The sequence below is a fragment of the Stegastes partitus genome, unplaced genomic scaffold (genome assembly GCF_000690725.1).
Source record: "Stegastes partitus isolate 25-593 unplaced genomic scaffold, Stegastes_partitus-1.0.2 Scaffold161, whole genome shotgun sequence".
Lineage (NCBI taxonomy): Eukaryota > Metazoa > Chordata > Actinopteri > Pomacentridae > Stegastes > Stegastes partitus.
This window is the reverse complement of record NW_007577892.1, coordinates 557,693-571,778: the sequence shown is the minus strand read 5'-3', so window position 1 is coordinate 571,778 and position 14,086 is coordinate 557,693. Positions and strand designations below refer to the sequence as shown.

Sequence of the window (14,086 nt, the reverse complement as noted above, 5' to 3'; positions counted from 1 at the left end):
TTTGTTTTAGGCATTATGAGAGAGCTGATAACTTCTGAGTTGTGCTATGGCTTGAATGTAAGCAGGAAACCACTCTAGGCCTTTGCATGTGCAGTGCTGCTCATGACATGAAATGGCCTCTGGGAATACAATTAAGCTTATGCATATCAAATATGACATAAAGTATTATGTAATCAGCTGCATTTTTTGTTGTGTTCATTGTATTCTTCAGGTAATATACCTTTAGTGGTACCAGGCATTAAAATGAACAAGAAATTGAAGAAAACAAGGGTGGCTAAAATTTTTTTCCATGACTATATTTTCATCTACTTGTGTGTAAAATTTCAACAATTCAACATTTTCCCTGAGGTTTGCACATTCTTGGTTTGCATATTCTATGAAAGCAATCTCAACCAGACATTGCTTGTCCTCTTGATTCTATTTGTATTGGTTGTGTTTTAAAGTGGTTGTTCTGTTAAGCATGAACTGTTTTACAGTGACTTCATCCTGTACCTCCTTTTTATTCTCACCTTTCAGGTCTTCTTGCGCAAACACACAGCAACAGGACCACCATCACATCTAAAGACACTACACAGATGTAGAAGTCAGGCCACATTTTTGTGAGTGTAAGTTAAATTAATTAATAAGTAGCAACAGTATAACATTATTACAGAATCCCAAAACTAATATTTATTTCTACGCATATGGTGTCAGTTCGTTACAAAGTTCTTCTTCTTCTTCTTCTTTTTTTTTTAACAACTACTCTACATTTATTCACACCTGACTCCCAACATGTCAGTGCCACCAACCATAAAGAGTAACAAAATCCCTTTCCCTTCCCCATGTGAGAAAATGAAAACTTCACAATACTCACTACTGATTGTGGCATGTGTGAGTTGCTGCTAGCTCCAGAGTTGCGCGGGTTTATTATGCAGTTCTGAGTTTGTGTTTCCCTTATGTGTCAGGCAGTGAAACAAAGCTGGCATTGATCAACAGCAGCTTTACAGGTTCAGCTGCAGTCATTAACCATCCAGGCTTAACAACTAGGTGCTAGAATGCTGCTTTACAAGTGGCTGTAAGCATTTGGCTGTGAAAAGCCCCAGTGTTTGCTTAATGCCACCCTCTTTTCACACATGCGCATTTTCACATAAATCTGATGGCAGTTATACTGTATATGTTGCAGCATGTTTGCACTGCAGGAATTTACAAAACAAAACCTTGCATGTGCCCTTTTCAGACACAAGATGCATAACATTGCTGGCTTAATGAGTCCATTAAAGTCACAATGTTCTGATAATGTTCCTTACAGCTTGGTTCAGACACCCCCTGCGCCCCAGTGACTTCACTGTTTTGCTATTGTTCAATATTCTGTTTGTGATGAGCCTAAACTATTGCAATTTATGGCTTAAGCTTGGTTGCAGGTATTGTGCTCCAGGCTGCTTAGTTTGTTATTTTTCTACTTAATTTATGTTTATTAATTTGCAATCTTCATATATATTTGCACTGGTATTACTAAAATTTTTTTAATTCATGCAGCACTTGAGATAAACTCTCGTTCTGTTGCTTACCACGTTGCAAATGTCCAAAGTGATAACTTGGGCATGTTTTTCCCTGAAGTTGTTTTGGGGGTTTTCGATTAGCTCTGGGGTCCGTTTCACAAAGCGGGTTCACCAAACTCTGAGTGTAATCCTGAACTCTGGTTCCAGAACAGCGGATTTGAGTCAGTTCAAACAACTCAGAATAGTTTCACCTGGAGTTAAGCGCGTGCACCACAACTATAAAAAGCCAGCATCAATGGAGCCCCTAATTCGACGAGTCGCCCCACTAGCACTAGAAATCTTGATGCGTTCATACAGCGAGTTTGAACACATTTTTAAAAAGAAGTGCAACACCGCTGCAGCTGCAAAAAAGAGGGGACGTGGGAGAACATTGCTGCTCGGGTTAGTGCATGAGTTTAAATGTTGTCCTTTGCAATCACAATAATATTACAGGGGAAAGCTGCTTGAATGGTAGCCTATAAATTTATTTCATTTAGGTGCAATCCCGTGGGGGAGAAGCGCACTTGGCAGCAGCTTAAGATGAAATATAAAAACATTGTTCAAGTTTCAGGTTGCAGCACAATGTCACTAAGAGAATGTAATTTAAAATTAATTTACCAGATCTCTATATCGTTTACCAGCCATCCTGTGGAACTCCTCCTTGATGGCTCTAACAGGTGTATGTCCAGGGAAAACGACAAAGATGGGTAAAAGCCGTTTCAGGGTGAGGCACACTTTTCTGACCGCCCTGCCTGACTCAAGTGCTCTGCATCTAGAGCTGTCCCGAGGCATAGGCAGTATAGGCAAATGCTAAGGGTGCCGACATTCACGGGGGGTGCCACAAGCGGAGGAGGGGAAGTGGCCAGAATGCACAGGCAGTATTTGGCCGCAGATTTCAGATTGGTTTATATATTATGAAGATGTTTTCTCTTTATTACATGCAAAATAGTGTGGCGCTCAGGGAAGGAAAGAAGAGAAAGAAGAAAAGGAAAAAGACACAGGTCCGGTAACGTCATTGCGATGGAATTCATTAGATGAAGCAGGGTTGTCGCCGTTGTTATAACAGAGAAACGGCCCGTTACGCTGCTGCCTGAAAAAATTACACAAATTGGGCCAATACTTTGTTTTCGAGGGTATGTAGTGGGAAAATGATGATTTCTCCACGTTGATTTTACCCAGCTAACTGACATGTATTCAGGCAAACATTTATAAAGAAGCGCCGTTGCAGTTTCTCTGCCGTTAGCAGCAAAGACGGTATGTTAGCGTCTTAGCTGCTAACGTTAGCAGTGAAGACGTTAGCGGACCGTCTTCGCTAACGAATAGCAGACCACGGTAGAAAAAACTGCATCGGCACTTGTGGTTAAATATTTGTCTGAATACTTGGCAGTTAGCCAGGGAGTGTCGCTTATATACCCCCCCCGGTACACTGTCAAACATTTCTGGTGAGAACCCTGTTAGGTTAATGGATAGTTACTGTTGTCAGAGCAATGCTAACTTGCTAGCTTATTTTGGACGATACCAGCATTGTTTACTGTATGAAAATTATAAGTGAAATTCACTGGGATGCTTGGAGGCGGCAACTACAATCTTGCCAAGGGCACCAAATTAGTCAGGGCCAATAAAATTGGCCCTGACCAATAATAATAATAATAAAAATAATAATAATAATAATAATAATATTGCATCTCTGACATTGTACAAAAAAACTTCCATTTGCAAAGAAACACAGCGCTACACACAATATCTGTGTTGCACATGTAAGGACAGATTAGGTTGTATGTAGATGATGGACTGTGATGTGAAACGGGACCGCTCAAAAAGACAATTGTTGGGAAATGCTAGAACATCTATGCGCGGTCTGATAACCATCTCCCGACCAGTATTTAATTCTCTGCGCAGTAATGCTGCACCTTCATTCACGGATCGTTATCAAAAGGACATTCCATGTTAGTGGAAAAAGTTGCCACCTACTGTGCCTAATGGACTTCTAATATAGCCTACTGACTGATTTTTTTAAAATGATTTTTGACAGACAGCAGAACTAGGCTACACCAAAACTCACCTGCTGACTGACTGAATGAATGAGGAAATCAAATAACGTGTGTGGGTGAAGGAGGGCGGAGACAGAGAAACTCAAGGTTCATTGAGAAAACCCTGTCCGACCAGGTTAGGTTCATAGAGTCTGTTACTACGGTAACTGACCGAGGTGTTAAGTTACTGCTCTCTGCGAAACAGGCTAAAGTTAACCCTCTTTCTCTGGTTTGAGTTACTGGAAAACTCAGAGTTTCCCTCATTTCAGGGTTAACAGACTCAGAGTTTTCACTAAACTTGTTTTGTGAAACGGACCTCAGGCATGCTATTTAATTGACCGAAAGCTCAGCACCCGTACGTCCCCATCTGAATAATTAGCCCCCCCGCCGCCGTGGAAACGGTGCTGTCAATGCTAACTTAAACACCAAAACTGGTCTTAGTAGCCAAAATCTGCCTTTGCGTCCCACCACTTCCAGAACTCCGCTGGCTATCAAGGGGCAAGGTGTTGTCATGCTCTTACAAACTTAAATCAGAAATCGCCACATTCCTCTCTGAGACTAACTCCCTGTATGCAGAACTGTTTGCCAACGAAATGTGGCTGCACGAGAGCATCAGCTGGTGGAGCTGTCATGTGATCAGACGCTCAGAAACAAATGTGGGGAGGGAAGCCTTTCCCACTTCTGGTGCAGCGATGTGATGGCTGAGTATCCATCCCTCGCCACTCTTGCAGTTAAAACAATCTTACCATTCAACTCAACCTGTTTGTGTGACAGTGGCTTCTCTACCTTGGTCCAGCTCAGGTCACAGAAGAGAAGCAGGTTGGACACTGACCATGATCTGAGAGCAGCTCTGTCTACTGTCACCCCAGACTGACAGTTTAATCAAGAGTAGAGCACATGCCCAACTGTCTCATTAACTTCAACAAATGACCTGATTAGGCCAAAACTTTATTTTCGAGTAGTTTTGATATTTATTTTATTCACTTTTGTACATGCAGTTGTCATGGTCCTGCTTAGTTTCTTATTAATTTGCTTAAAATGGAGTGAAAATATGTTGTTTTGTGCCCTTTTTTATTTTGTGCAGTATTGTACATGCAGTTGTCATGGTCCAGTTACTATGCATGGTTATATGCTCTGAAATACACGTTGCACAGGAAACTATATTGAATTCTTCAAAAAATTGGGTCACGACTCAATGACCATGGGAAAATGTGGGTCCCAGGGTGACACCAGTTGAGAACCCCTGTTCTAATGCACTCTCTTCTAATACTAGTACTACTATTAGAAGGAGGGCGCAATATTTTTCTTCTCCCTCTAACAGTTTTTCCTGCCAAATCTACATGTATCAACATTTGCTACGAAGGGCCACTTCCTTGGTGTAAGTGTATGTGACTACACTGATTACCTCTGGTTGGAGGCTAGAGCTGACTTTCTTACTTTCAGACTGTAATGATGTTTTACTCAGTGCACCACTGGAGGCCTCTCCTAAAGGGCCTACAGATAGCTTCAGGACAGGAGCTGTCTGGTGCAATAAATGGTTTGTGCCACGACCTTGTTAAGTATGCATTAAAACAAAAAAACAAGAAAGCTGATCAGGGCAGTTCAGTGTAAAAGCAAGGATCACAGTGCTCAGGTTTGTTTGCAGCATCATAGGACAAGAGGAAGAGAAGATCTGGCATTGCTCACATCCTGAATGTCACATCCTGGCAATGTATACTAAAAACAGAGCCAACATAAAAAACACCCAAGTCAATATCAGTCAAAGAAAACACTAACACCAGTGTGGTTCCTTCCTGTAAAGATCCTTTAATACACTCCCATCATTTGTTCAGTGATGGGGCAAAATCTCATCTTTGTTTTCTGCAAATATAAATTCCACTGCTAAAAATCTAAGTAGATATTTCGAAGAACTAAAGTCTTCAGGGAATTCCCTCTCGTTGTCTCAGTGTTTCTGTGGTTGTAGTGAAAGAATAGTAACACTAGTAGGGAATTTTGCGCTTTGAAGACTGAAAATTTATATGCAAAAATGGAAGCCTATGCTTTTGAGCGGGAGTAGTAGCCAGACTGATTTGGAAGTATTTTAATTTTACTGTTCTGTTTTTCTTCTGTTTTGTCTATTATTGTTGATAATGTTCTAACCGCTCTCACAGATTCCATCACAGAGTGACATCTTTTTTTTTTTTTTTATATATATATTTTTTTGGCTTTTGCCTTTATTTAGTGCAGTAGAGGGAGACAGGAAAGGGGGGAGAAGAATGGGGACAGACCTGCAGCAAAGGGTCGTGAGCGGGATTCGAACTCACGACCGCTGCATCGCGGAACTACAGCCCCTATTTATGGGCCGCCCGCTCTACCAGGTGAGCTATTGGGGGGCCCCACAGAGTGACATCTTGACTACAAATAGTTATTCTTTGTTCAACCAAAAGACCAAGATCTAAACAAACTGACTTAATCAACTAAACATTAAAGATTCAGCAATGTTTTGTACAAAAGCATTAATATATATAATTTTTTTTTCAGATGAACACAACTTTGACACAAGTTTCAAGAATGTATGTGAGACGTTAGGGAGACATCCACACTATTGTTTGTACTAGACAACTCGGTGTGGTTTGCATCCAGTTCTGGAGTGGAGTGTGGAATATGTGTAGAGCTTGAATGGTATCAGATCGATGGAAATCTAAAGTTTCAAAAGGCCTCCACTGGGGATCACATTGAGGGCTGAGGAAAGGCTGGTCGATCGACTAGCAGCAACTCTTACCTTGATTATAGCCTCCAGCTCATCGTAGGACACACATGGGTGTTTTTGCAGGAAGGCTGCTTTCTCTGCTGTTATTGTGATCTTTTGGTTATTTTCAAAGGGTTGCTCCAGTGCCCGGAACACCAAGCCCCCTGCCACAAGGTACGCCACCACCACCACAAACACCGCTAGTACAGTCTTCAACTTCATCATGGTGAAAGGGGCTGAGCCATCAGCCACCGCCTCCATGTTGGCCACCATGGTGGTGGGACGGGAGGAGACGGAGAGCCGTGGCAGAACACAGCCCATTGGATTCTGCATCGTGGCCACACTGGCATGCACTAAGCTGGACTGAAGCATACCTGGCTGCACCTTCTTCGGGGGAACCAGGTTGGTCTGGACTGCCACTGAAACAGAAAAAAAAAGAGAACAGTGTGCTGTAGTATCTTCATGACAAAGTGATGTTTAGGGATACTGATGATCGCTCTGATATGTAACAGGTGAACAGTTGTAGTTGTAGAGAAAGAAATAATGTGCTCAAGGAATTTATGGCATAATATATATACAGGCAAAAACCAGAAGTTTACATACACTGTATAAAAAGACATATGAGCTTTTTTTTCCCACACTGACATTAAATCAGACTAAACTTTTCCTGTTTTAGGTCAGTTAGGACTACCAAAATTATTTCTATTTGTTAAATGTCAGAATAATGAGAGAGGTACATTTTTTATTTATTTATTTATTTATTACAGCTTTTTGCTCTTATTAGCAGGACAGTGGAGAGAAACAGGAAAGGGAAAGATCTGCAGCAAATGGTCATGGATGAGAGTCGAACGTACGTCAGGGACTGTAACCCCTGTATATGGGTCGCCATCTTATCCAGTTAAGCTAGAGAGTGTCATTATCCACAGTGACAGGAGTCCTGTACTGAAATGGGCTGAAAGGCTACTCAGAGAGGAAGTTACGCCAAAAGCAAAATTTGCAAATGCACACAGGGACAAAGACTTGATGAAACTAAAATGGAACTGTTTGGCCACAATGACCATTGTTACATTTGGAGGAAAATGGGAGAAGCTTGCACGAGAAAACCATCCCAACTGTGAAGTACGGGGGTGGCAGGGTCATGTTGTGGGGGTGTTTTGCTGCAGGAAGGACTGGTGCACTTCACAAAATAGATGGCATCATGAAGAAAGAACATGAACTCCGGAGAAAACTCTGTGCGCACAGAAAAATCCAGATGACTGAAATTGAGCGTATGCCTGAATCCAAGCACATTTCCTTTGTACATCCCACTCAGTGTGCAATTGACCGCGTGTGTTGGAGTACCAGACTCCTCCCTCTCCACGCCTCCATTTAAATATTCAAATTTGTACAAACAGGGTGTGCAGCTGGGATTCCCCTCTCACGCTGTCCTCTGGCTTCAACAGCAAATGCAAGAGGGGTGAGTGAGAGAGTGTGTGTGAAGCGGTGAATGCTGTGGGGTCAGAGCAGCGCACATTCACAAAGGTAAAGAAAAAGTAGTCGGACATCAAGAGGAAGACTGTTGCAAACCTCAAAAGCATGGCCAAAAGAGGCAGGGGGAAAGGAGAAGATGAACCCATCCCATTTGAGCAGAGAGTTGCCGCTATTGTGGGTGACACTGCTCTCACACGTGGGTGACTCAGATCACCCCCAAGGTAAATATATATTGTGTATTTGTGTAACTCAAAGATTTGTTCATTATACGGGTCATACAATAATCTGCTTACAGCCAAACAAGAAGTTCATGCGTAATCATGCCAGGATATCAAAGAGGAAATCAAAGACTTTGTCTCATGTCAAATTACTCAGTTTATTATTTTAACAGACAATGAGGCACAAGAAGACGGTGCGACACAGTCCCAGCCTCCTGTCACAGACCCAGGGGATTCCTCCAGCCTCCCCGGTGTCAGCTGATCCTCTGGTCTGCCGCAACAGCCAGCTGCTGATGCCCATCCAACCAGCTGTGTCCTCACCCGTGCAGTGCTGGAGTCACAAGAGGACATCGTGAGGGCATCAATGTGCGCCTGGACCGATAAATAAATATTCTTACAGACATTAATAATCCATTAAATGCATTTGTCAACAAGTGAATTCTGTGTCCTTGCCTTTTTGTATGATTGATATCACATGTTGGGTCCATCGTCTGGTGGGGGGACGTGCTGCTCTGACAGTTGGATGGCGTGTAGGTGTGCCATATTGTGGAGGATGCCACATGCCATCACAATGCAGCACACCTTTTCAGGTCTTTAGAGCAGCACACTCCCAGTCCGGTCCAGGCAGTGCCACCCCCCCAGCATGCCAACTGTCTTCTTGATGACTGATCGAGTGCGTGAATGGGCATCACTGTACCTCCCCTCTTGGTCAGTCTGGGGGTTGGTGAGAGGGGTCATCTGCCAGGTTATCAGTGGGTAGCCATGGTCACCTGGGGTCAATTAAACAGAGTCAACATCTAGGTATATTTTGTACATGATTTTTTTCCATTTGGTAATTTGACACACCACTAACATGGATCACACACTATTGTGAGTGAATGCAGTTGTGCGCCGGGAAAAATGTGAGGCCGATCAAGTCACTTTAAACTTTACGCATGTGTTTTTTGACATAAGTACTTTACACACAGAGACATTAATGGGCTTGTTGGAAAGCTCTGACCCTGCAGCAAAACAGCAAGTCACTAACTTTAGCCACTGACAAGTAATGATGCTGTGAAAACAGGATGATATTCGTGGGCGCACATGCTTAACATGTGTCAGGGGGATTATTATTAGGACAATTGAATGATTTACTCACCAAGAAGCCACCCATCTCGCATTGTGCCAGCTTGTAGCCTGTTCCCAACCATGCTGTTGGTCAGAATGAATGAGTCGTGTGTTGATCCAGGCCACCTTGCAACAATGTTACTCAAATGCATTTGCGCATCACAGATAATCTGAACACTGACTGAATGAAAATGCTTCCAAATTTATCTTGTCTCCTGTGGACTCACCACCCGCAGAGGGAGTCATAGGGGTCGGGTGCAGAGAGGATTGGGTGGCGGTCGAGGGGGGCTGCCTCGACGGCCTGGTCCGCATACACAGCCTCTGGTTGTTGGGACGTGGAACGTCACCTCGCTGGGGGGGAAGGAGCCTGAGCTTTTGCGGGAGGTTGAGTGATATCGGCTAGATATAGTCGGCCCCACCTCCACGCACAGCCTGGGCTCTGGAACCCAACTCCTGGCGAGAGGCTGGACGCTCCATTTCTCTGGCGTTGCCCGCGGGGAGAGGTGGCAGGCCGGAGTGGGCTTGCTCATTGCCCCCTCAGCTTAGCTGTCACGTGTTGGAGTTCACCCCAGTGAACAAGAGGGCCTTCAGGTTGGGGACAGGTCTCTCACTGTTGTCTCGGCTTATGGGCCCAACAGCAGTGCAGAGTACCCAACCTTCTTGGAGTCTCTGGGAGGGATACTAGATAGTGCTAGACTGTGGACTCAGAGGCGGACTCGTCCATCACCCGGCTGAAGTCACAGAGGTGGTTAGAAAGCTCCTCAGTGGCAAAGCTCCGGGGGTGGATGAGATCCGTCCTGAATACCTCAAGACTCTGGATGTTGTGGGGCTGTCCTGGTTGACACGTCTCTGCAACATCGTTTGGCGGTCGGGGACAGCGTCTCTGGATTGGCAGACCAGGGTGGTGGTCCCTCTGTTTAAGAAGGGGGACCGGAGGGTGTGTTCCAACTACAGAGGGATCACACTCCTCAGCCTTCCCGGTAAGGTCTATTCCAGGGTACTGGAGAGGAGGATCCGACCGATAGTTGAACCTCGGATTCCGGAGGAGCAGTCTGGTTTTCGTCCCGGTCGCAGCACGCTGGAGCAGCTCTATACCCTCCATCGGGTGCTCGAGGGCTCATGGGAGTTCGCCCAACCAGTCCACGTGAGTTTTGTGGATCTGGAGAAGGCGTTCAACCGTGTTCCTCGTGGCATCCTGTGGGGGGTGCTTCGGGAGTATGGGGTCCGGAGCCCTCTGTTAAGGGTTGTCTGTTCCCTTTACGACCGCAGCAGGAGCATGGTTCGCATTGCCCGTAGTAAGTCAGACCTGTTGCCAGTGTGCGTTGGCCTCCGCCAGGGCTGCCCTTTGTCACCGGTTCTGTTCATTATTTTTATGGACAGAATTTCTCGCCGCAGCCAGGGGGAGGAAGGGGTTCGGTTTGGGAACCACAGAATTTCATCTCTGCTGTTTGCAGATGATGTTGTTCTGTTGGCTTCATCAAACCAGGACCTTCAGCGTGCACTGGGGCGGTTTGCAGCCAAGTGTGAGGCGAGCGGGATGAGGATCAACACCTCCAAATCCGAGGCCATGGTTCTCGACCGGAAAAAGGTGGCTTGCCCTCTCCAGGTCGATGGAGAGTCCTTGCCTCAAGTATCTCGGGGGTCTTGTTCACGAGTGAGGGGCGGATGGAGCGTGAGATTGACAGACGGATCGGTGCAGCGTCTGCAGTGTTGCAGTTTACCGGTCAAATCTATGTTCCTACTCTCACCTATGGTCATGAGATCTGGGTAATGACCGAAAGAACAAGATCGCGGATACAAGCAGCCGAAATGAGTTTCCCTTTGCAGGGTGGCTGGGCGTTCCCTTAGAGATAAGGCGAGGAGCTCAGTCACGCAGGGAGGAGCTCGGAGTAGAGCCGCTGCTCCTCCACAGCGAAAGGAGCCAGTTGAGGTAGCTCTGGCATCTTTTCCGGATGCCTCCTGGACGCCTCCCTGGGGAGGTGTTCCGGGGGTGTCCCACCGGAGGAGGCCTCGGGGAAGACCCAGGACACGCTGGAGAGATTGTGTCTCTTGACTGGCCTGGGAACGCCTAGGGGCCCCTCCGGAAGAGCTAGGGGAGGTATGTGCAGATCGGGAAGTCTGGGCGGCTTTGCTAAGGCTGCTGCCTCTGGGACCCGACTCCGGATAAGCGGAAGAAGATGGATGGATGGATTGATGGTATTTATCTTGTGATGGTACCTTTATAGCAATGTGCGTATGCCACATTTTTGTGCATACACACCCATTGTACATGAGGCCCCTGACTTTGAAGAAAGTAATAAAAAATTCTATAAAAAAATTCTCTCTGTCATTATTCTGGCCTTTAGCAAATTTAAATAATTTTAGTAATCCTAACTGACCCAAAAAAGGAAAAGTTTAGTCTTGTGTAATTTCAGATGAGGGAAAAAAAAGGTTATATCTGACCCATCTGCACCAAATCAGTCACATTGTGCCTGACAGTATTTGACAGCAATATGCAGCATAATATCATTACACTCTGTAATATTATATGCTACCTACATGTCGAAAACAACTAAACGGACCGATCTAAGTCATAAACCCAAAATCAGTATTTTATCATGTGTTAACATAATTCGGGCTGTACCTCGGCTATAGCCCAAGGCACAATTCGACTGATTTCGAGCAGATGGGTCACATATGTCTTTTTATACAGTGTATATAAATTTCTGGTTTCAACTGTATACACAAATAGTGGTGGAATGTAGCTAAGGACATTTATTCAAGTCCTTAAGTACAATTTTAGGGTACTTACACTTCAGTGTTTTATCTTCCTGCCAGTTTGCACTTCAACTCCAGTAAATATAGTGAACTTTTACACTACATTTTCCTGTAAGTTTTATGTTCTATCTTTACAGAGTTATTATTTTTGCAGACACCTCATCCTCTAACATCTGGACTGTGCAGGAACCTGTGGTAGGATCTTGTTTGTGGATTTGCTCTGCATCCAAGACAATTTTCCTGGCTCTGCCACAGGTGAAGCTTTCTCAGACACATGTGCATCTGCCTGTAGGCACAGTTGAAACCAGAAGTTTACATACACGGCATAAAAAGACATAAAACCTTTTTTGACATTAAATCAGACTAAAGTTTTCCTGTTTTATGTCCGTTAGGATTACCAAAATTATTTGTATTTGCTGAACGCCAGAATAATGAGAGAGAGAGTTTTTTAGAGAATGTTTTCCTACATTCTTCAAAGTCAGAGGATTACATACACCAGGGATCGGCAACCTGTGTCTCCGGAGCTGCATGTGGCTCTTTCATACCTCTGCTGCGGCTCCTTGTGGCTTTGGAAAATAAATAAGTATTTAATTTAAATTTATTTTAGTTTAGTTCATTAGTTTTTAAAATGTGATTTAAAATTTGATGATTATGGTGATCGTCTAACAAAAAAAAAAAAGTGTTTCATTTTTTGTCGCTCAAAATATGCATCATAACTGCCGATGTGCGATGTCCACCAGCACGTGCAGTGTTGCCAACTTCGTGACTTTCGCACTTTTCGGTCGATCACCCCATTATATTCATTATTTCTTCGTCACAAAGAAGTGCGTTTTTCAGGTCCTAAACATACTTGAAAACTCATAAAATTTATACTCACACATCAGATCCAGAGAAAAATTTTATAACTAGGGGGAAATACACACGTCAATAGAAAAATCGCTCCACAGCGCCACTGAGGAAATTTCAATGGAGTCCCATTGGAAGCATGTTTGACCTAGACCTACGCAATTTGGTAGGTATATGGAGAAGGTCAGGACGAACACAAAAGTCAGTGACAGCCATATCCTAAACCCAACAGGAAGTCCGCCATTTTGGAGTGTTCATTTGTCCAACCTGTGCTAAATCCTCCTAGGGGGTAAGTCACAGAGCGCTGAAATTTGGATGGCATGTAGAATACGCCTTGAAGGTAAAACTTTATCAGAATCATCTGCAAGGGTCAAAGGGCATGGCCATGGCAGCCATCTGATTTTTGATCCTTCGCCATGACAGAGGAAGTACTGTCTAACTACCTTGTACATGCTCCAATCTGTCTCAAACTTTACATATTTGATCAGACTGCGGTCCTGATCACATCCATATGCCAAAATCCATTCACAGTCATAGCACCACCTATTGATAACAGGCTGTTTGAGGCATTGCTCCAAACTTTGTGATATCACTCCTAAAATTGGTCAGCTAAGTCTTCCCACATTAATGATGCTACAGCGTGAAGCTTTTGCGTTTTCAAGCAACACCGTTGCCATGGCGACGCATAGTTGCTATGACAGGGAAAGGACTTTTTTGACAGCTTTGGATTGCTCATAAACTCACCAAAATTGGCATACGAGTCACTATCGGCTCAACAACAGACAATGTGTGCCTGTTTGGCAAAATGGCTGTATAGCGCCCCCTGCAGCAATTTATCTATAAGCCCCCGTAGGACGTTTAACCGATGTTTACAAAATTTGGTAGGCATATGTAACACAACAGGATGCACAGAAAAGCCTCTTGGACCCATACCGTAAACTCAACAGGAAGTCCGCCATTTTGAATTATCTGTCCAATTATTTGTGATTTTTGCCATTTTCAAAATCTAGCTCATCCTAGGGCTTAACTCCTACACACCTCAAATTTGGCCAGCACATACAATAGGGCTTGGTGATTAAAAGTTATCAAAGCACTCCGCAAAAGTCTGAGGGTGTGGCAATGGCGTCCCTCTGAATTGTGATGTCATGAAGGAAGCATGTCTAACAACCCTGTACATTCTCCAATCTGCCTAAAACTTTACGTACTTGATCACAGTCTTTCCCTGATGAAACCCATATGTCAATATCCATTCACAATCATAGCACCACCTGCTGGCAATAGGAAAGCATGTGTTTTACACTTTCATGTACATTTGTAACATCTACAACGGCCAGCACGTTTCACGTACATCCATGAAATTTGGTGGACATATGCAGCACATCAAGACGAACAAAAAAGTCGACGAGCCATTCA

General features: G+C 44.2%; 1 protein-coding gene across 1 annotated transcript in view; it reads right to left on the bottom strand.

Annotated features, from left to right (window-relative positions):
* Positions 1-6,668, bottom strand: part of kcnk10a (potassium channel, subfamily K, member 10a) — a 111,289-nt gene extending 104,621 nt beyond the window's left edge. Inside the window, exon 1 of the mRNA XM_008279513.1 lies at positions 6,309-6,668. Within this exon, the coding sequence (XP_008277735.1) occupies positions 6,309-6,647 (339 nt within the window). The 5' untranslated portion in view covers positions 6,648-6,668. The remainder of the gene's footprint in view (positions 1-6,308) is intronic.
* Between the last annotated feature and the right edge of the window lie 7,418 nt (positions 6,669-14,086).